The sequence below is a fragment of the Lasiosphaeria miniovina genome (assembly GCF_030549165.1).
Source record: "Lasiosphaeria miniovina strain SMH2392-1A chromosome Unknown B0T26scaffold_3, whole genome shotgun sequence".
NCBI lineage: Eukaryota > Fungi > Ascomycota > Sordariomycetes > Sordariales > Lasiosphaeriaceae > Lasiosphaeria > Lasiosphaeria miniovina.
In genome coordinates, this window is record NW_026848222.1 from 433,648 (window position 1) to 455,331 (window position 21,684).

General features: G+C 54.6%; 7 protein-coding genes across 7 annotated transcripts; 4 read left to right on the forward strand and 3 right to left on the reverse strand.

Annotated features, from left to right (window-relative positions):
* Positions 1 to 352: 352 nt before the first annotated feature.
* On the reverse strand, positions 353 to 4,349 carry B0T26DRAFT_700075 (putative pre-mRNA splicing factor). Its single transcript, XM_060441510.1, has 4 exons — positions 2,394 to 4,349; positions 2,059 to 2,319; positions 1,416 to 2,001; positions 353 to 1,354 (listed from the first exon to the last, which is right to left on the reverse strand). The coding sequence occupies exons 1-4, from the start codon at positions 4,202 to 4,204 to the stop codon at positions 503 to 505; spliced, it is 3,510 nt and encodes a 1,169-aa protein (XP_060297625.1). The 5' UTR covers positions 4,205 to 4,349; the 3' UTR covers positions 353 to 502.
* Positions 4,350 to 4,790: 441 nt separating this feature from the next.
* Positions 4,791 to 6,048, forward strand: B0T26DRAFT_700077 (uncharacterized protein). The gene is made up of 3 exons (XM_060441511.1): positions 4,791 to 5,000; positions 5,135 to 5,202; positions 5,278 to 6,048. Exons 1-3 carry the CDS (start codon positions 4,934 to 4,936, stop codon positions 5,644 to 5,646), a joined length of 504 nt encoding a protein of 167 aa, XP_060297626.1. The 5' UTR covers positions 4,791 to 4,933; the 3' UTR covers positions 5,647 to 6,048.
* Positions 6,031 to 7,223, reverse strand: B0T26DRAFT_800646 (uncharacterized protein; the record flags this gene model as incomplete). Its single annotated transcript, XM_060447008.1, has 2 exons — positions 6,031 to 6,831; positions 7,199 to 7,223. 2 exons carry the CDS (start codon positions 7,221 to 7,223, stop codon positions 6,314 to 6,316), a joined length of 543 nt encoding a protein of 180 aa, XP_060297627.1. The 3' UTR covers positions 6,031 to 6,313.
* Positions 7,224 to 8,172: 949 nt separating this feature from the next.
* Positions 8,173 to 10,150, reverse strand: B0T26DRAFT_191313 (Argonaute siRNA chaperone complex subunit Arb1-domain-containing protein). Its single transcript, XM_060433684.1, has 2 exons — positions 9,294 to 10,150; positions 8,173 to 9,238 (listed from the first exon to the last, which is right to left on the reverse strand). The coding sequence occupies exons 1-2, from the start codon at positions 9,971 to 9,973 to the stop codon at positions 8,368 to 8,370; spliced, it is 1,551 nt and encodes a 516-aa protein (XP_060297628.1). The 5' UTR covers positions 9,974 to 10,150; the 3' UTR covers positions 8,173 to 8,367.
* Positions 10,151 to 12,474: 2,324 nt separating this feature from the next.
* Positions 12,475 to 13,839, forward strand: B0T26DRAFT_642540 (inositol polyphosphate kinase-domain-containing protein; the record flags this gene model as incomplete). Its single annotated transcript, XM_060437452.1, has 3 exons — positions 12,475 to 12,542; positions 12,597 to 13,506; positions 13,612 to 13,839. The coding sequence occupies 3 exons, from the start codon at positions 12,475 to 12,477 to the stop codon at positions 13,837 to 13,839; spliced, it is 1,206 nt and encodes a 401-aa protein (XP_060297629.1).
* A 565-nt stretch (positions 13,840 to 14,404) lies between these two features.
* B0T26DRAFT_191353 (Pre-mRNA cleavage complex II protein Clp1-domain-containing protein) lies at positions 14,405 to 16,615 on the forward strand. Its single transcript, XM_060433685.1, has 5 exons — positions 14,405 to 14,524; positions 14,595 to 14,755; positions 14,886 to 15,693; positions 15,755 to 16,021; positions 16,117 to 16,615. Exons 2-5 carry the CDS (start codon positions 14,720 to 14,722, stop codon positions 16,389 to 16,391), a joined length of 1,386 nt encoding a protein of 461 aa, XP_060297630.1. The 5' UTR covers positions 14,405 to 14,524; positions 14,595 to 14,719; the 3' UTR covers positions 16,392 to 16,615.
* Positions 16,616 to 19,286: 2,671 nt separating this feature from the next.
* B0T26DRAFT_769257 (G protein-coupled glucose receptor regulating Gpa2-domain-containing protein) lies at positions 19,287 to 21,468 on the forward strand (the record flags this gene model as incomplete). The annotated part of the gene is made up of 2 exons (XM_060446519.1): positions 19,287 to 19,696; positions 19,758 to 21,468. The coding sequence occupies exons 1-2, from the start codon at positions 19,488 to 19,490 to the stop codon at positions 21,466 to 21,468; spliced, it is 1,920 nt and encodes a 639-aa protein (XP_060297631.1). The 5' UTR covers positions 19,287 to 19,487.
* Positions 21,469 to 21,684: the final 216 nt, after the last annotated feature.

A 21,684-nucleotide genomic window follows, 5' to 3' on the forward strand; every position in this document is an offset into this window, starting at 1 on the left:
AGAACCGGGATTTGGTACACGCGTCCGTATGAGCCCCGTCAGGTGAGTTCACCGAAGGGGGACGGTGCTGACCGAAGGATGCGACAATGACGTATGGCCTAGCCGATGCTGCCTGTTTGGTAGGATTAGAGGTGATGGTTTTACGAGAAAGAATAGCCGGCAAGCCGGCGAGGTCCCGACTGGCATCTCAATCAGGAATCAAATGACTGCGGGGAGTAATTGTGTAACAATGACTGGTGAAGTGAACTGGCGAAGTGATGGCCCATAATTCAGCTTTCTTGGTCTCAAAACTCGACGTTCAAAACAAGCTAGGGCCATAGAAGGGCGTCAATGTCATTGGAAGAACATCATTAGAAAAGAATGTCAGCTCACAATGGGTATCTTATTTCTATATTGCCACGCTCCCGGATTAGTGAATACTAAACTAGACCTAATACATTCCTAAAGGTGTGCCTGTCTGAGCTGATTCGCTAGACGCTGCACAAAGTCCTGACCATGTCTATTAGCCCCAGGTTCCACCGCCTCCTCCCGACCTGCCAGCTCTGCGCTGCGCACTGAGCCGCCAATCGTCTGGCGCCGCGAACTTGTTGTACAGCGGTTGAATTCTCTCGGCCTTCTTCCGCTTGGACAGCTTGTCTGTGGGAGCCACCTTGAAAAATGTAGGTGCAGCCTCCACAAGCCACTTCGGTTCAATGCTCGTTGTCCAGTGCATGTATTCGCGAGAGGTCAACACGAGATCATGGTACACCACCCACTCGGCCTGCTTCCCGAACAAGGCCGAACTTGGATGTAGGTAGACAGGCGTGCCTTCGATCAGCGTCTTGTATCCCTCTTGGGGGTCTTTTCGGGCAGCATTGCGGAAAAAGCCGTGGCACAAAGCCTGCCGCACCTTTTCCGTCTGACGTCCGCAGCTGATGATGGGATGTCGGTGTCGTTCCATGATCTTGACAATCTGATCTCGCACATCCTTTGCTCGACGCATGGCGCGGGCCTGAATGAAGTTTTCGAAACACCAAGGGCTGGAATAGCCGCTGGTCTTCCACGAGTTGTACACGTTGAGAAGGGTAAGGTGGTCGCCATGGGGGTCGTGAAACTTGGCCTTCTTCTGGTCTGCCTGAGTTTGCTTTTCTTTGGGACGATAAAAGACGTTCGGAAAGTTGAGCATCGCCACAATGGTGACCATCTCATCCGAGCAGCCCTTTTCGACCGACGCAATGAGGCCCTTGGCGAGGGATGGATCCATGGGGAAATCAGCCATCTTCCTCCCAAGTCGCGTCAGGAGACCCTCATCATCTAGTGCAGCCAGTGCGTACAGTTCCTCGAGTGCTGTAAGCATAGTATTGACAGGTGGCGGCTGGAACAAAGGTTAGCAAAAAGATCCGTTAAACGCTTGGCCGTGGACATGTTGAACTTACATCCATAAAGTCGAAGCGGAGTAGGTCGTTGATCCCCATGGCTTTCAGCATGAGAATGGTGTTTGAAAGATTCTGGCGCTGAATGTCGGGAATAGTTGTTGGGAGCATTTCGGACTGGAAAGCTGCCTCGGTGTACAGTCGGAAGCACTTTCCCGGCCCAGTCCTACCAGCGCGACCAGCTCGTTGGTTTGCCTGGGCTTGTGAGATAGGGGTAATAACGAGCGAGTCCATTCCAAGCTTCGGGTCGTAGGCATTCTGCTTGACGAAGCCAGGATCAACGACGTAATAGATATGGTCAATCGTAATCGAAGTTTCCGCAATATTGGTGGCGATGACGACCTTGCGACTTCCTGGTGGCGCCGGGTCGAAGATCCTACTTTGCATCTCGCTGGGAAGCGCAGAATAAACGGGTAGGATGAGGAGGTCAGGCACGTTTGGACCCAGCGCTTTCATTCGTTCGTACAAAATCTCACAGCTTGTGTCAATTTCTTCTTGGCCAGTCAGGAAAAGAAGGATGTCGCCCATGGGCTCAGTGAGATGGATTTGCATGACAGTTGTCAGGGCAGCATCAAGATAGTCAGATTCCCTAAAGAGGCGTTAGCAAGGACTCCACCTCGGCAGCGTTAGTACTGGGAAAACTTACGGTTCTCTAGAGTAGAGGATCTCAACAGGGAAAGTTCGCCCGGGAATCGTGAAAATAGGGCACGCGTTGAAGTACTCGCTAAACTTGTCGGCATCTAGCGTGGCGCTCGTAACAATAATTTTGAGATCCGGACGGCTCTTCACTGTCTTCTTCAAGAGAGCAAACAGAACATCGGTGGCGATTGTTCTCTCGTGGGCCTCGTCTAACATGATGACCGAATACCGCTTCAAGAGAGGGTCGATCAAGATTTCTCGTTGTAACCTGTAGTGAGGTTAGTAAGCTTCCAAGGGTTTGGGGGTCGACAAGAATGGCTCGCCTGGAGAACCGCTACTTACATGCCGTCAGTCATGTACTTGATCTTGGTCGACGGGCTAGTGACGTCCTCGAATCTGATAGTATAACCAACTTCATGGCCAAGTTGGCATCCGACTTCTTCGGAGACACGTTTTGCGACGGAGATGGCAGCCACCCGGCGGGGCTGCGTGCACCCGATCATTCCATTGTTGGTAAAGCCGGCCTCGGCCAGGTATTGGGTAACCTGTGTGGTCTTTCCGGAACCAGTCTCACCAACGACAATCAGGATCTGGTTCTCCCTGACGGCCTGGATAAGTCGGTCTCGGAAGGCAAAGACTGGCAGAGACTCGCGCTGTTGCTTGATTGTCATGTTTGTCCGCTTGCCGAGCGACTGATCTCTTGGTGCAACAACCTTCCTCCACTCGGGCACGGCGTCAGGGTTGGCCTGTTTTGCGACAGTCCCCTTCTTCAGATCATCGGCCCACTTCCGCTGATCGGGGTTCGCCATGGGGTCTTGCCATTGCGACGATAGGTCCACCTTGCTCTGATCCTCGTTTGGTTCGGTTTCCTGCTGCCGCAATTCCTTCCTCTCCCTGGATAGGTTCGTTCCTGCCATAGCTGCGCGGTTGAGCGAACCGTCGGGAGCCTTGACGACTCGAATTGGCGACAGCTCGAGTGACTGTTTGGTTTGGCCGGCTAAGAAAGGCGGCTCCTCGTCCCGGACTTCGATGTCAACCTCCTCCTCCAAATCCATATGGCCCTCGCCTTTGAGAGTCATTTGGTAGTCATCCTCAAGATCAGGATAGTCCGAGGCCTTCGCGATCCCTGCAGCAATCATCTGCCGAATTTCCCACCTCTCCGGCGACGTCATGCGCTTTTTCTGCTTCTGCCGGGCAATCGCAGTCGCCTGGAACGAGCCGTTGATGTTGTCGTCCATAGCTCCGGGAGGTTTCCTGCCGCCACCTAAAGCCTCCCCGTTGGCGCCCGACCCGATCCTCATCTCTGGTGCCATGTCCATGCCCGTCTCTTGGTCGACGTCCTTCATCGAGAGGCCAATCTTTGTGCCTTCAATCTTTACCACCTTGACCTTAACCTCCTGACCCTTGGACAACAGGTCCGATGGGTGGCTGATGCGCTGCCCAAAAGCCGATACGTGCACCAGCCCGTCAACCTTGCCCCTCACCCCGTGCAGGTTGACGAAGGCGCCAAAGTCCTTGAGACCGGTAACGTGGCCTTCGTACACCTTATAGAGCACCGGTGTGTTGTCGAGCGCGATCGCAGGGGGTCGCCGAAACATTTCGTCGTCTTCGTCGTAGCGGCTGTTCTTGTGGCGACCTCTGGGCGGGGATTTGGACCGTGACCTGGACCGATACTTGTCTTTCCGCTTCCTCCTCCCATCGTCTCTGTAGTCGTCGGGCGTGCGACTCCTCTTTCGCGCGGATCGCCTATTGTCACCTCTCTTGGGCTCCAGGCTCTCCAAGAGGGCCAGCGTATCATCTATCGCGTCGGCCTCCTTGTCGGGGATTGCTAGGCCCCTGAACACTTTGCTCTTCTCGCCAGTTGATCGCGAGGGGCGGTCGTCGTCTTCTTTGTCGTGGGTGCCGTTCGCCTGGCCCTTGAATTTGGGGTGCATAGTAAGAACGAGGCGGTCTATGCTCTCGATCAGACTGGGCGGGAAGTCGGCGCCCACAGAGGCCATCTTGTCCTTGAACTGGGAGAGCGAGGCGCATTCTAGACGCTGGGCGATGAGGAACTCGGCGAGAGTCTTTTCGCTGATGCCCAGATGGTTCTGCAATTCCGACGTGACTTTCGACACGAGCGAAAGAAGCTCGAGAGACTCTAGGTCGTCCATCTTGTCGGTAGTGTGCCGTGACGGCAAAGGCGAAGGTGAGGACAGGCGTGGGATCTATGTGCCCGCCTCACGGTTAGGTATGGACGGTATTAGCGAGAAGAAGGATCGTGAGCAACTAGAAATCCTTAGCTAAACTCACGCGCCAGGACACGGGAGTCGCTGATTCTGCCGGGGATTCTCCGACACGGTGCCGTTGGGCTAAGGCAGGAGGCCCTGTAATTTCTAACCCCACAGTGGCACAGAAAAGCTTGGCAGCAGCAACGGTCCAGCAAACAGTCGCCACGGAGCGTTTGAGCCGTACAACGTTTTCGCAGTCTCTGACATTAGTATGTATAAAAAAAGATCCTCCTCATGGCTCATAATAAATCTTAAGAAAGCTCTTATGAATTTGCAAAATGTTTCCATGCCAGGCTTCGAGAAGCAGAACAGCCAAAATGCTTTGACTCAACCCTAACCCTAGATCTCGAATTGACCGTGTCTCCAACTGTTGGCTGGTGGGCTGGGGAATGGCCCACTCTGGGTTGGTTATTAAGCCGATCATTACGCAAGCTCGGTTTCCCCCTGTTGCACTGCCACGCCACTTGATTGATCCGGCGCAAAGCGTGTGACCCATCATTCCTCGTTACTTGCAACTTGCATTCCATCTTCTGCCAATCTCGACCACGACCTTGATCTCTCGCCAGTTCGCCTAATTGCTTCACGATTTCACACACGATATAGCACCACCGAATGATCATAATGTGTTCCTCGGACATTTTCCTCGGCCTGTTGGCCATCTTGTTCCCGCCTCTTGCAGGTTAGTCACCTCCCTCCACTGACCCCGCAGCCAGCCTGCCCGAGGCTCCAGACGTGCTTGGTTGCCTTGCAATGGCCTTGGACAGGCAAATCTTCAAAGCTTCTGAACGCTAACAACCAGCTCTCTTTCTGCAGTATGGGTCAAGCGTGGCATCTGCTCTGGTGATTCCGTCATTAATGTTCTCCTCTGCTTCCTTGGCTATGTAAGTCGCCGATTCCCTGCTCGCCGCCGGCCTGTTTCGCACGCTGACGACAGCCTTGCGCTCCTCGCGACATAGGTACCCGGTCTAATCCACGCGTGGTACATCATCGCCAAGTATCCCGACCCGACATTTGAGTACGGCGCGCCGCAGGACTCTGAGGGCGGCCACATCTACGTCTTCGTTCACGACGGCGGCCGCCCATCGGCGCAACGACAGGAGCAGCAGCAGCCCCGTGGGCAGCCCAAGCCTCAGGCCGCCGCCGGTAACCTTAACTACGGCACCACGGCTGCCAATAAGTCTGGGGCGTCAGCCGCGGCACTGCCGGCGCCGGCGCCTTCGTCGCAGGTTCCGCAAGACGCCGGCGAGGGCCCCAGCGATGGCGCTCCCCCGCCGAGCTACGCCCAGGTAGTGGCTGGAGACAACAAGATCCAGACCCAGGACTAGAAAGCCCCGAGTTCTCCCTGTCCGCGAGAGTGCTGCGCTCAAGAAACTCGTCGGCGCAGAAGCCGTATGTCGTCCTGGATTCCCTGGCGAGGAACGTTGTGGTGAATGGTAGCGTGATGGCTTTGCGCGCTAGGAGTAGGAGCACACGTCTGCAGGTATTTCGCAAAGCGACTTCGCAAGTGAAACTACAACCTCGCGATGATGCTAGATCTCTTTTGTGAAGATCAAGGGGAGACCTTTTTTTGGTAATAATTATGTCGGATGTTTGGAGCTTTTGTACTTGTATGGAGGCTATGAGCGTTATTTGAAATATATTGCGATTTACTCTACCTACTTTGGTGTGTCCGCAATAAGTTGTTCCTATGTACGGTCCGCCAATGACCAGTCTACTCTACTTACACCGGTTTAAAAACCCCTGGTTTGAGATCCTCGTAGGCTTTCCCCAACCAGTTGGCGTACTCAATAGTCAAGTGCCGGCGAATCCCCTCTACCACAGCCTCCGGCGTCACCGATAGTATCCAGATTGCCAGGACGGCCTCTACACATGTCTGGCTGGTACTGTCGTCCCCATAGCCGCCGCTCCTCGCGGCGGGGATATCGCGGAAGCTGTAGTGCAGGTTCGCGACCACGGCTCCCGACCCGTCCGTCAGGGTCTCGTCCCGGCCATCTACAGCGGGAAGTCCGGCCGCGGCTTCATCCACGGCTTCATCCACGGCTTCTTAACGCCGCCGCCGGGCACCCCGACGGGCGCGAAGCGCGGGGCGACCTTGTTGCTCAGCAGCGAGCCCCAAGGCTCGAGGATCTCGCCGCCCATCGTGCCGTCCGCGTTCGCCGAGATGCTTATGCCGTAGTGCTCCGGATGCCCCACCCACAGCTTCTCCACGTGGCTGAACGCGCTGTGCGCAAACCAGCCGATGAAGTTGCCGGCCGTGAAGTTGCTGTTGCTATTGCCGCTGCCACACTCCGGAACCGTGGCGGCTAGGTGGGCCTCGGCGAGGGCGTGCGAGGCGCCGCTCTGCACGACGGCCAATGCCTGGTTCAGGATGTCGTGCCATCCCGCCGAGCCGGCTGCGGTGTCTTCCTCGAGAAGCTCCTTGAGACGGTCCGGCCAAATAAGGTCTTTGAGCTTCTTGAGGGCGCAGCGGGCCGCAGTGAGCTCCAGGAGGGCTGGCGTTTCAGCCGGCCCTGAAACCACTTGGACGCCTAGCTAGTTTCTGTTCTCTGGGGAACCTGCTGGGTAGTTCTAGTTAGTGCTAGCGCCGTGGTTTTCGATCGGCGCGGGGGGCTGGATAGAACGACAGACACCACCGGTAACGAAGAGCAGGAGAGAAAACGGTTTGAGTAAGGAAAGCGTGTCGAAGATTTTCGCTGGTTATTGTTTATTGAGGGCTGGATCAAAGCTGGAGGCCGGCATTGGTTTCTTTCTCTTAAGAGATATGCCTATGGGGGCTTGTCTATATAGCTCAAGAAGCCCAGAGGAAGGAGTTTCCCCGGCCGTGCTATACCTACAGGGCTTCATACCGGATTTCCAGAAATATTGTGTGTCCGGTACAGCACCGGATCTCCCTTTCGACCATGTTTGCGCCTAGATATGTTTCAAGATGGCCCTGTGCTCGGTGTCATTGGCTGTGCGGCATGCAATGTTGTTCTTTCTCAACAACAGCACACCACTCCACGACTCGCATTGGGAGTCGGTTGCATTACCCAAACAAGGCCTTATCAAAAGCCGCGGCGCTGGCGTCGTCTGCCGCCCCAAATCGCGAGTCAGCCATGCAGAATATGTATTCCTCCGCCAGGCTGGACATGATATGCTTGGCGAGGAGTTATTGGGTCGTATTTGTTTCTGAGAACTGTTATACTTGGGTCCAGAAAGGGAAGCGTGCAGAGGAGCATGTAGCCAACACCTTTGTCCAAGACATGCAGCTGTGCCTCACCCACAGACAGTCTCTGCCAATTGCTTGCGTATTCTCCGTATCTCGATCCATACAACTGCCCGAGACAGGGATGGGAATGAAAAGGAGCGGCCAAGAAACCAATGGCATAGGAGCATGGATTGGGGGTCGTTTACCTCCTTATCCTTATCATCGACACAATTTTTACTTTGGCATATGCTCGCTCCTATTAGCCTATAAGAAACACCAAAAAGGGGCTCGCCTCTGGGGATTTGGATAACGGCGGGCCGGAACTGAGCGGTAGCTCGGATTTCTTCATAAACTGCTAAGAACTAAGTCATGAATTGCTTTAATGCACAACTTTAATAACGGTTGTGGGAGGGTTTCTGACTTGGGCTTTCTTCTTCCCGTTACCCCCGTGGTATGGAGGTGGGAGTAGAACAAAATATGGTGGATAGGAGATCACGACTTAAATTTACAACGCAGTAACGATCGCAACACGTATGCAGACAGCTCATGACTCCTCGACCTCTATCTTCTTTGTCTTTCTCATTTTGCTCTATGCCTTTTATGCCCAGATATAAACGCCCAGACAAACACCCAGATAAACGCCTAAAAAGGCCATGTTAAGTATCGAAATATCCTCACCGATAAGCTGGACGATGTAGCTACGTAAAGCCCCTACTCGGGGTCGGGGGCCGGGGTAGAATTAACAGATAGGAAGTAAGTTAAGTCTTGAGTATTGCTGGGAATACTATTCTGGACTGGTGGCGGCCGTGAGAATAAGCTTCAGCATAGCTGCCCCTAAAAGCGCCATCCGCCTTTGTGTTTAGTATTCAGGATCACCAATCGGGATCGAGTTGAGTACGTCCTCAGCAGCGGCGTTGTCCGGGTTATACACGCTCGGTGCCGGGCGATTACTTAGGACAGGCTCCTTGTAGCCGAACATGAGCTCCTGGGGCAGGAAGGTGTGGAATGTTGGGAGTATCTCCTTGATGTTCTTGATGAACTTGATTCCGCACTTCAAGGTGCAGATTTCCAATACCATCTTCATACCAACCTTGAGGAACTGTAGGAGACCTTCTTCGAGAATGAAGATCTCCTCAGGACAATCAACCGAAACCTCGGCCACTTGACCGTTGTCCCAGCCGGTCTGGATGACAATTGGGCGGACGGCCATAGAGCCGCAAGGCTCGATCTCCTTGCTCAAAGCGAGATATTCATTGATGGCCTTGTACTTGGCACGCGGCTCATCATTGGCAGTAGAGATTTTGCAAACCTCATAGCTGCGCTCGGCAGTGTCAATGACAGTCATGTCGGAATCGGGGATGACGGGCGTGCCTACGGGGCGGAGTAAGACCGCTAGCGTGACGCCGAAGATGCGGCGTGCGCCTTTCTCATCGAGGTCTTGATCTGATGAATTAATGTAAGTATTGAAACCGAAGATGCCACGGTCCACCTTGCAGAATAGCTTGCGAGCAGCAGTATTGAACTGGCCAGGAAGCAGCTCCAACAGCTTGGCAATGGCTGGGACTTGCTCGAGCGCCTCACGACAAATCTTTTGCGCGTTCTTGATGTCCTCCGCATATTCGGGACAGACGTCGTGATGGTCAATGTACTTGAGAAAGTGGGAGACCACCTCGACACCCATGCCATAATCATCTACGGCGGGACCAGCAAACTTGACGAGTTGTTCCGACCTAGTCACGTAAGTGACATGCCGATTTTGTCAGGAGGTTTGGGGCGCAGGCTTACAAGAATCCAGCGGCAACGCCAGCGAAGTCCACATCCCAGTGCTCAGGGTAGTTAGGATTGTAGAAGCGGTGATCGTAGCTTGCACCTCCGCCACGGTGAATCACGTCGTCTGCCGTCATCTCGCGGATGTTTGCCTTGGTAGCTTCATCCAAGGTGTCATGGCCTAGGTTTCGAGTGCCCTGGAACTGACGGGCTGTGGTGTCGATGCCGCCAAGGAAGAGATATCTAGAGAACAGATTATCCCGATCGGAATCCATGCGCCGACGGGCGCGGAATCGCTGGACAGCCTCCTCGATGCGGTCGACAAAAGAGCGGTGCGGGGGGTAGATGACGTTCTTCTCCTGGTCGTACTCGTCTGGAGTCACTGGAGGGTCGCAGTAGAACTCTGAAAGGCGCAAAAGTGTCAACTGTAGGTACACCCATAATACCCATGCAACAACGCTATCGATGTCACAGCCACCGGGCGGGCGGGCACGGAAGGACACGGAATAGTTACCCTCGAAACCAGTCCCCCGCTTCTTGGCCCCCGATCGTCCGCTTCGCTTTTTCTTCTTCTCGCCTTTCTTGTCATCCTGCACTGGAATCTCGCCGTTGGTAAACTGTGGGGACGGCTCGCGGAGCGTCACGTCCTTCTGCGCCTCCACCGCCGAGGCGGTGACGGTGTGAGGCAGTGAAGACATGGCCGTTAGCGTCCGACTCGCTTGAGGACGGTGTGAGTGGTTCGGCGAGCAGGGATGAACTCTTTGGGGCTGTGAGGCCTGAACTACGAAACACCCAGGTCTCGAAGCTCTCCGTGCTTCCGTTTGCGGGGTATGGGGATACGCGAGTGGCTTGCGTGCCGGAGGTCTAGACAGGGGAAAGATATGACAAGCCCGCTTGCCGGGTTGACCAATGTAGCAAGGAAGAGAAGCAGCCGAGTAATTTTTGGGCACCTGCTTCTAAGATAGGTGCTCGAATGCCCTAGAAGGTTTGCGGTAGAGTGTGCGAAGGCAGAAAACTTAAGGGTGCTGGGGTGAGAGAGGTGGAGCTGGGCCGTTAGGTCGGGCGACCGAGGAGGGAAGGAATGACCGGATGGGAAGGGGCGCTGAGGTGAAGGTGACGGAAACTGAACCAGACGTGTAATGACTTATTACTGCCCACCTGAAATATGGCAGGCGGGTGGGCACCTAGGTTCCTATCTGTCCCAAGCTTCAGTCGGTGGGTGAATAATGAAGCGAGGTGGTGAGAGACAGAAAGATGCAACTTACAGGAAGCAGGTTGCCGGGCAGCTAGATCATTGATGGCATCCATATCCTGATACTACCGATATCCGTACCCTTTCTCCGTTTCATTACCTACCTTGCCTCCTTAGGCTTGGCTTCTTTCAAAGGATGTACGTGTATCCGTACCTGCTTCTTTGCGCACGCAAACGCAGGACAAGGAGGATATGTAGAGAGACCGCAGTTGTCCGTCTCGACAGCCCAAGGACTCCGAATCCCGTCACACATTCCAAAACCTAACCCCATGGCTGAAGTAACACACACTGGACTCCTGTTATCGTGCATTGCCAGAGTTCGAAATTGGTATACTGCGCACCTCTGTGGGCTTGCGATATGAACCCGCCAGTCATGCCGGTGACGACGGAGACCTCTTTCGACGTCTAACCCCTGGTTGGAGGGCGCCTGTTGTCAAGCAAACCGAGCTGACCGGAACGGTTGTTAGGTAGGCTGTTAGGTGAGGTGCTCAATAATAAGGCACAGCTGTCAAGGTTTGCTCTTGACTGTTGTCTATTGACTAACAGCGTCTGATGCACCAAACCAAGCGAGCTCCCGCACCAGCCAGAGACGCTATTGGAGATTAGGTTATGTGGCGCAACGCAGAGCTAGAATCGGCGGAATCGGAGGGCCTCCAAATTGCGCGACTCAACCCAGTGATTTCCTTATGCAAGGAGATAGACGCGGGCATCTCAACCTGCAGAAACCTGAAGCGCAACTACACATAATAACCCGAAAATCACCCTGATTATTATACGGAGATATCGTAAGGAAAGAGGAGAAGTTGGTAACAGGCAATAGAAAATAGAATAACACCAATACACTAACTAGACCAAGAGAGAATACGACATCGTAATGGCCATACGAGATCTAGGTAGAGGCACGTAGGGTCCTGCAATCCGGACTTTGGAAGCCAGAGTTATTTGGCAGCACCCTCGCCAATGCCACCTCAGATGTTCACCTAGCTTTGTCCTCAAATTCTGACTGACCCAACGGTCAAGCACTCAAGTGGTACTGAACAAGACAAACAAGACTCGGATAATACACAGTCATTCTCAGCCCGTGCTCGGTTTTCAGACACGGGTGGCGGTAAGAGTTGTGGGTGTTACCCTCGACAATTTGCGCAAAGTACAAGCCGTAATCAAGGCGGATGCTGCGGTCGGCCGATAAAATCGAGGTTGAGTGGACGAGGCAGACTTGAGGATGTGGCTGTGAGCTGGAAATTTTATTCGCCCCCATTGGGCGACTGGTTCGAGCGAACAGGCCCACGCTCTGCCTGGCTCGCCTGGCGGCTGGGCAGCTAAGGCAAGCGCGCATCGTCCCGCCACCCCCGAAGGCCGCCACAGCGCTGAGGGGAAGAGGCACCCAAAATGGCGCAGCGACGGCAGACAGAGTTCCCTGCAGCCAGCTGCAAAACCCCCGTCGTTTCCGCCCAAGCCTCACCAAAACGGCCCCATTGGCTGAGCTGCTAGCCCCGAGCCTTTGGCACTGGCGAAGCGGGGTTTGAGAGGCAGCAAGTCGCGAAGAGCGGTGCGGCAACGGGATCCCTCGCCAACTGAGGTTTCGCGCGCTCCGCCTCCGTGATGCGCAGGGCCGACGCATCGCCCTTCTGCCGTCTCGTCTTGCGCATTGCAGTGGTAGGTTGAAAAACGTCGCCCTCGCCGCACCCCGAGCACCTCGGTCTCTCATTCCATGTCTCAATCAAGGTTCCAGTTTCATTTCACATCGGCAACGTAGCACAACTCGTCCAACCACTGTTCTCTCAATAATTACCTACCTATTTATATGCAGTCGCTGAACGTGGCCCAACCACAGCGCCTCGCTCACACCCAAACCGGCGAAGTTGCCTGGACTCGCCCACCTTCACTAGCTCATCTCGGAGCACGCATCGCATGTCCTAGGCTTCACCAGACACCACGGCCACCAAAATGTTGGCCAACAGGGCGCTTCCTAATAGCGCCGACCTCAAACCATACAACTTCGCGGTCGCTGGACAGTCAGTTTGCCCGCCGCGGCTTCGCTCTAGTTGGGTACTAACATGATTGGGCAGCGAGGGCACACTCTGCGATCCAGATGGCGAGCTCTTCATCAAGCCTTGCACGCAGCAGGAAATCAGCTTCTACGAGACGGCCTGCAAGGACCACCCTCGCTTTGCCGAGCTGATGCCCGTGTTCCTCGGCACTCTCTCGCTCAACGACGTCACCGATGTCGAGTCGCTTAACGAGCAGCTCCCCGCCGTCGCCGACCACATCAGCCAAGGCATGAAGGAGGAAGCGGTGCGCATGGCGAAGGAGAACGCGGTAGAGGCCGCAGTAGAAGCTGCAGGGGCTGCCAAGGCTGCCCGAGATAACGTCACATGGAAGCCCAACATGACCAAGAAGATCGCGACGAACAAGTCTGTGGTGTTAGAGAACGCCGCGTACGGCTTTCAGAACCCCAACATCCTGGACGCCAAGCTTGGGCGACGGCTATGGGCCGACGACGCACCCCTGGAAAAGCGGCGGCGATTTGATGAGATCAGCAAAGCCACTACAAACGGTTCTCACGGGTTCCGGGTCGCGGGCATGCGCGTGTACAAAGGATCCGAAAATCCGGCAGAGTTGGACTCGCACGGGTACAAGGTGTACGACAAGGACTACGGCAGGCTTCAGGTCACGCCAGATAACGTTGTGGAGGAGATGCGAAAGTTCATCTTCAACAGCCGGGCTGGCGTGGACGAGGATCTCGGGAAGGCGATTGCGGGCGCTTTCCTCGACGATCTTCGGCGCGTCGAAGATGTTCTCGCCAGCGAAGAGAGCAGAATGTATTCTGCCAGTTTGCTGTTTACCTTTGAGGGTGACGGCCAGGCCCTCCGAGCTGCCATCGAGCAGCCGACCCCGACGGCGTCGCCGTCCCGCCAGGAAACTCGCCCGGAAAAGAAAGAGCTGGGCCTGAGTGCGTCCCGCGTTGATAGCGGCATCGTTATGGACGATGACGGTCAGCTGATCCTGAACGGGGGCGCAGTCGATGGCTCCAATGGTGAAATTGTTATTGGGGGCCACCAGCCCGTCCTGAGCCCGATAGAGGAGGTCAAAGTCATCGAATTTAGCGTCGGCGAAGACTTCAGCCAAATCGAAATGGAGGACGAGGACGAGGACGACGAGGACGATGAGATATCCTCCATGCCGCGTATCTATTCCCTCAAGCTTATCGACTTTGCGCACGCCGAGTGGGTTCCTGGACAGGGCCCCGACGAGAACTGCCTCCTCGGCGTTCGAAGTCTGATCAAGATCTTTGAGGAGCTTTCTAAGTGAAAATTTCAGTTAAGAAGGGGCTGAATAGTAAAGCGATCATTTGCTTGGAGTTTCGGACGATTACGACTAGATGCGCATTTGCAAAAACATCATGACCCTCATGACAAGTGAAGGCGTTGACCGGAGGACGACCTTTGTTCGTAAATACCCCCTTCATGTATGTACATTACACATCGAGGCGAACCCTTCGGCTTTCTTGGCTGGCGGTTCCATGCCCTCCTGATTTTGCCTCTTTGTGAGGTTCTCAACCTATTTTTTCTGCTCTTTGTTTTCTGCGCGTCAAGACTAGATTCCATTATTGCATAAAATCAGCGGTGGCAATAAACAGTCGATTTTTTCCCCTTCGCAATACCTGTTCAGGGAGCCTGCCCATCTAGGTACCTAAATTCGTGTGACTAGTCCTGCTAAACGGGCATTCTCAAAATTCTTGGATCGGAGTTGGGAGTAACTCGTGAGTTCAGGCACTTGGAGCTGCTGGTGCCTGCAGGGATTAGCCCCGCCGAGTGTCACTCTTTTCAGCTCCGTCAGCCTCACCCAGTCCATGGTGGATGTTCAGGATTCCAATGCACCGAGAACGGCATTTTCGTAATGAAACAGGATTCGCTTACTATCAGTACATGCTTTCTGGGCGTAAGAGGCAAATAGGCCAATTGAGTTATGCGATTTGACCAACCCATGTTTAAAGGTGGGGCCTGTTTTCAGGCTACGAGAATGAGAAAATTGGTTTAACGAAGGTTCTGACGGCATCTCGGCAGGCAGCTGAGCCCACCTCAGCAGAAACCTCGAACCCGGCTTCACACCCTTTCAACGACTTTTGTTGCATCGAAACCGGCGCGCATCCTGCATCCAATTTGAACAGCACACTGATGCAATAGCCAGGATGTCTATCCCCGGCTTGGGTCAGCTTCTTCCACAGGTATGAGCCTCGAAGCCCTACCGCCCGTTGCCCGTTGCCCGTTGCCCATTGCCCGTTGCCCGTTGCCCTGCAGCCTTTTTGCCCTGCTGCGGTGCGCTGCGCTGACCTGCTATTTTGGCGGAACACCTAGCCCACGACATCCACCACGAGAATCGTCGCCCTGAAACGGCTTAGCGAATGGCGTTTCGATGCCTCCCGCAGCTCGTCCACCGGCGTCAAGGTGCGCCTCATCAGCGGCACCGCAGAGCGCGACGGCACCGAGCTCGCCCTCAACAAGACCTACACATTCGTGCGGACAAAGTCAAAGATCCTCACATGGAGCGGTTGCACACTCGAGATCAGCGGCGAGAGCCAAGACTACGTGACCGACTTTCCGGTTGCCGAAGACTCACCCATGGTCAGCTACCTGAACTTGCACTTTGAGTTGCAAGCCCAGCGGAAAGCTGCTGCCAATGCGACGCGCCGGAACCGGCCAGGGCCGAGAGTCATGGTATGCGGCCCTCAAAACAGCGGCAAGACGAGCCTGGTGCGGATGCTCGCCGCGCTCTCAACAAAGATGGGCGGCCAGCCGCTCGTGGCCAACCTCGACCCGGGCGAGGGACTGCTGTCGCTACCGGGGACAGTGAGCGCCGCCGTGTTCGGCAACGTGATGGATATCGAGGAGCCCGCCGGCGGCTTCGGTGTTGGGAGTACCCCTAGTAGCGGCCCCAGCGCGGTGCCCGTCAAGCTGCCCATTGTCTACTACTTTGGGCGCGAGAAGGTGCAGGACGATGTAGCGTTATGGAAGGATCTCACGAGCAAACTAGCCAGCTCCGTGCGCGCAAAGTTTAGCGAGGACGACGAGGTCAGGTCTGCCGGCCTCGTCCTCGACACGCCGGTTGCAACGACAAACCAGAGCGATATTGACTCCCTGGTGCACGCCGCAAGAGAGTTTGCCGGTAAAGCTTGCATCCTCCTCCCCGATAAGCAGGGTGTGCCGCTAATGTGACATGAGTATAGTGAATATTGTTGTAGTTCTTGGCTCCGCTAGAATCGAGTCAACGCTCCAGCAAATCCTCGGGCAAGAGAAGACTTCTTCCGGAGAGCCCATCAGTGTTATCATGTTAGATCAGTCTGAAGGCGTCGCAGCGCGGGATAATGACTTTGTAAAGTCCATCCGCGAAGCATCGATCAAAGAGTACTTCTTTGGGGATTCCAAGAGAACACTGAGCCCGTCTACGCAGTCAGTAAGCTTTGACGACGTAGCGATCTTCAAAACACCAGATGGTAAGTACCAATCTTCCCAACTCTTCTCTGCGCTTCGTAAGGACAGGAGTTCTTTCGTGGCTCTTGGATGCGAATTGACAATTCTTTTGCAGAAGAAGAGGGATACGAGACGCCCCCTGTCGGCCAGGTTCTTGAGCCCGCCGAGATAACCGCAGGAATGTCTCACTGGACCTTGGCAGTCATGGACGCCTCCGTAAACGACCCCCCAGAAACGATCAGACAGGCCCCAGTTATTGGCTTCATTGCGGTAGCAGACGTTGATGAGGATCGGAGGCGTCTTAAGATCCTCTCGCCGGTCACCAGCCGCCTGGGCAACAAGCCACTGGTGTGGGGCCGTTGGCCTGAGCCGTACATCAACCTGCTGGGCTAATAACCCGGGTTTTACGTACGGCATCATCTTTTACAAAGCATAAGGTATTCGTTACCGGTCACCCCTAGCTACTGGAAGTGTTAGCTGAAAAGCGGATGGAAATGTAGGCGGTGCGAAAATATTTATCCACTCGGGCTAGGATAACCACTCGGAGGCTAGGATCGGTCCATAGATACCCGGATTAAGGCGTTGATGTGTTGTCATTCCGAGCAATAGCCCAGCGGACAATAGCGGGGTAGAGAAAATGCGTTTCATTGTTTGCACTCGACCAACTGCATGCGCCTCCAAAAACGTTCTGCTCCGTCCGTATATGCGCTCCGTGACTTGGTGCTAATGCATTGCTTGTTCAGCTTGGGCGAGCAGGGCGAAAGAGAACTCTCCACTGATTCCGATATAATAGCCCCGTCATTTGCAGAGATCGGTTATCATGGGCATTTTTGTGACGATACTAGGTAAGCGGGCTCGACACTGTCGAGACCCCTATCCTTTCCGAGAGGGAAAAGATCTCCATTGCATCCAATTGCAGGCGCTTTTCAACGGGCGCGGGATGATGTGGTGTGCGGTGCGGGATGCCGCGACGGCCGCGCTCAGATCTAGTTCTAAATGAAGTGCCCCTCAATAGCACCCCTCCTGCCAGATCCCGGCTCGCCTGTGCCATCCTCGGCAAGAGCTTAACCACGGCTTTGGGATGTTATTTGACGGCCTACCAGTGTCTTGTATAAAATCCCGTCTTTCGTTGATCAGCCAAGCCAAGACGGTCTAGCCGACGGGCCTTACGATTTTAGGGCAGCTTTGCTTTGCAGCTCAGCTCTATTGACTTAGCAGCGAGAAACGATGTTGATCATCCCGAAATATGGGAATACGTATCCGGAGGTGCGCAGCAAACGGAAAGTACCCACCCCGTCTCGTCTTGCCTCCAGACAACTGTGGAATAGCGGCGGCCCCTCCCGAAGATCCATGGCGGGGGGCTTCGTTCAAACTTCAGGGCCGTTCACGCCGCCAGCGGCGGATTGGAATTGGGCGGGATCATTATTTTGGAGCCCGTTCATTTCACCGGTCTAGTCACTGTCCCATCGGCAAACGGGGCTGCCAATCGGCTCAAGCGTTGCCGCATCCGCATTTGAAAAGCAGAAGAGGCACGAAGCATTTCGGATTTGGGAACTGTTTTGGCTTTTGCTATATCCTGCCTTCCCGGAAAACCCTTGCTTAGCGGATCTTCGCCTGAAATCGCGCATTGACGGCAAAGTCTCGCTGTTGCGTGTCGCCAAGATGGCAATGTCTCTTGTTCAGCTCTTAGTGTAATTTCCTTCTTCGCAGCCTTGACTCCGACGAGACCAAGATCGAATTTATCACCTCTTCGCGCGGCTCATCTTTAAAATGTTAACTACGGCCTGGGTATACAATACGCAAACATGCTCTGACAAACAAGCAGTTTCTCAGCGGCAGCGTTTACGTATTACTGCCTGCTGCAAACAAACCAAGACGGAAAAACCAGGACGGAAAACACAGCAACTTGGAGCCATTCCGCCCATCGGGAGCTCGTCAAAATGCAGATGACACTGGTCTTTCGGGCAATCAATTAATGGGCGTCTGACTGACTGGGCTTCGGCTAGCGCCCTCTTTTCGCTTCGCTGCGTTGTCGAGCCCCCGGAATCTAAAAGCCGTGAAAAAGCGCCGGCGCCGCCCGCTCATGCACAAAATCTACAAAATCTGAGTGGCCGTCCCCGCAATCTTTTGTGAGTAATCCTGGTCAGCTGGTGTTCTCCCACCCTCACGCCCTCCCCGGTATCCATCTTCTGACTGGCACTGATCCCAATGACCACGATCGCGGGCAACATGTATTTATGTCGTCATTATTTGGTCTCTGTTGACTGGTGGCAGGATGCTATTATCTGGTTCAAAGTTTTTCCAAGCCAACTTCCATTTGAGGGAGGAGGCCACCGAGGGCAAATTCCCATCAGTCGGCCTCATTCAGTCAGCTCATCTCGATCCAAGTGCATGTGTGTTTTTCTTTTTCCAGGCGCTTCGATTGGACCACTCACGACGAACCACATTTTCTTGTTAGCGAACCAAGTCTTGTGTGGGTGCATGGGCCGGAACTGGGCCCGACATGGGCGTGATTGGGCCCTTTACAGGTGACTCGTCAGTCGTCACCCCCTCTTCCGGCGGCCGTTACGTCGAGTCCAGACACTCGACAACTGCACAGCGCAGCCAGCCCAGCCAACGCTTGGTTTTTTTTTGTCGAGGCGCCCGAGACAAAGGCCCAGTCTTGCATTCGTTGACTCTAGTCTCCACTGCTGCACTCGAAACCAGTAACCAGAAACGGACAGCAAATGTCACATCGCACTGTCTTGTCTGATCATGTTGATCACTTCATCTGCCAGTGGCAGGCGGCACATTGCTCCAGGAAGAGGGGGGGTGGAGGCGTCTTGCTTCAGTTTGCTCTCTCCGAGTCCGTCCTTGTTGGGCAACCCATCGTACTTTCCTCCTTTCCGTCTGCATACACTGGGTGCCCGGCCTCTTCCCTTCTGTTGGTTTGCATTTTCTCTCTTGTAATTCGAGCTTTCTCTCGTTTCAAGTTGATTCGGTCTGCGCAAGTCTTCTCTCCGTCTTCAATCTTGCATGAGCACCCGCTCGACCTCGAAAGTCCACTTTGGGCTTTTAAGACTCCCGCTGCTTGCACCCACAGCCAAAAAATTGCCGTTTGCCTCGGAGAAAGCGAGGAACCACTGGGCCGCGCTTCCTTCACACCGAAATTCCCTCTGACGCCAAGTTGACGGCGGTTGCTTTTGCTTTCCAACGACATAGTTTGCTAGAAGTCGTCGTCCAAGGCCTCTCTACAACGCACAGGACCCAGTTTGCCGTCTCTTTCAGCCTCAATCTCGTCCTGGACGACTTGAACCTGCATTCCTACAACAGCCTTGGGATACCTTCCTCCAGGCCCTTGCCTCGCCAGCAATGCGCTAAATCGCCATCCATGGACATCCCGTCTGAGTCTGGGCTAGACGGAAGGCCTAGCTACGGAGCGGCGTTAGCGATTCGTTCTGCTCTGGCGAGTGTCCCGGTCGACCCGTGACATCCTCCAAGCCATCTAGGATGGCTTCCCTGGGGGCTCTTGTCGGGACAGCATTGTCTGGCCGTTTCTCATCGATAGTTGCTATTCGAGACATTCCAAGCGACCCACGCTCGCACCATACGGTTTACGTCCTGACAATTCTCTCTCTCTCTTTCGCCTCCATCAGTGTCCTATCCACACTGTCCACTCTTTACTGGTTCGTCAAGATGAGGAGAAGCTTCCGACACGAGTAAGAGGATTCAACTTATCGGTCGACACATGACCCCGTGGCAGCACTAACAGGAAATGAGCAGCCTGATCTTGTTGTTGATACAAAGCGACTTTATCAAGTCTGCGGCCTTCCTTCTCTTCCCTATCGTGAACCTTCTTCGGGGCGACATTGAGTCCGACTCGCCATTTTGTCAGATCAGCGGCTTTGCTCTCGCTCTCGGTATTGAGTCATCAGACGTGGCCGTCCTTCTGATCGCTTTGCATTCCGTCATGTACATATTTCGGCCGAAGTCGGGTCTGTACCCGTACCGGCGATTTGCTTACTTGGTCTATTATCTTTTTCCTGTTGTGACCGCCTCGCTGGCCTTTATCGACGGGAACGGGTATGAGAACCTCGGTCACTATTGCTACATCAGAACCGACAGGAGCTGGGCTCGGCTCGCACTTAGCTGGGCCCCCCGTTACATCATTGTGGTCAGCATCATGGTCATCTACGCCTTCATTTACATTTACATTCGCAGAAGGATGGAGGACTACGGAAGGAGGAGCTCGGCCTACCAGTCACAGCCGCGGCCGGCCCGTGACTATTACAATGGCGTGCCTCCGACGCCGCCGATCGCCTATCACGGTTTACTACCCTCCACGCCTAACTCGCGCCGCGGATCAGCCGCGGACTCGATGGCGGGCACGAAAGATCGCCAACAGTCCTTGTCTTCGATGAGCGCGAGCAGACTAGATAACATCTCGGTCGTAAGTGCTGCAGACCCACATCAGCAAAGCTTTCGGGCGACGATTCTTTCCCGGCCTCCGAGGCGGCCAGTCCGGTGGAACTGGTCCGGATTCAGGCAGGCTACGCACTCCTCCGCCGACAACGAGCTGTTGGGACCAGCGGAAGACGAGCCAGATGATCCACTCTCGTCGAGCCCCGCGCCAATAATACCGCCACGGCCAGTTCATTCGCCTCCGGCGATTGATCCGGCCGAGGCGGCCGAGGTGCCGACCGAGTCGTCGTCAACCATCAACCCGCAGCTATCGTTTTGGCATCGACCCTTAGGTTCCAACTATCCAACACATCCGGGAAGTACGAGCCAAGGGTGGGGCATCTATCAGCTTGCTTCGGGTCAGAGGAGACCTAACATTTCACTTCCGAATATCATGTCGATGCTCCGGAGAGGGCCACAGCACGCAACTACATCAAGCGAGACTTCGCCTATCGTCATGTCCCCGGCCTCATTTGAGGGTGGGTCCGGAGTCAATAAAAGCCGCGAGAAGATGCGACGTCAACTACGATCATTGTTTGTTTATCCACTTGTGTACATGATTACTTGGGTATTCCCGTTCATCTCTCACGTGGCTGGTTTTGACGATTCGGTACGGACCGACGATCCACCCTGGCTTCTAATTGTGAGCATGATCAGTCTCTGCGCACAAGGCGCAGTGGACTGTACCCTTTTCACAATCCGGGAGCAGCCGTGGCGACACGCTCATGGCAGGTTTCTAGACTTGCTCAGGAAACGCTTGACAATGCATTGGAGCGGTCACTGGGGAGACGTGGGGCTGGCTGGCCGTACGAGGGAAGAGATGCTGGTTGATAGTCGGATAGCCAGGGAGCGCCGAGATGGGGAGATTGCCTATGAAAGGACAATAAGGGCGAGTATGAGCACCGGCCAAGGCCAGGGCCAAGCAGGGGCGCCTCGGAGAGGCAGGAAAGAGTGGTGGGATACGGATATCCTCGACAGAGCGTCAGACGAGAGCGACGACTTCAGCCAGACTACAGGGCAGGGGGTGTGACTGTGGTGAATTGTGTTACTATCCTTGGAAGCGAGACTTTTCGTTTGTTGTCCATTTTACCAGGCGCACGGTTAGAGATCTATACCCTTGAATCGGTTTGGGTTGCTAGCATATTTTAAGGCGCCGGCGTTGTTTGATCCTAGAGGCCTTGTTGGAAAAGGATTCATATTTTAGGCCAAAGAAGAATTAGCAACATATGTAGTCGTACATGATCAC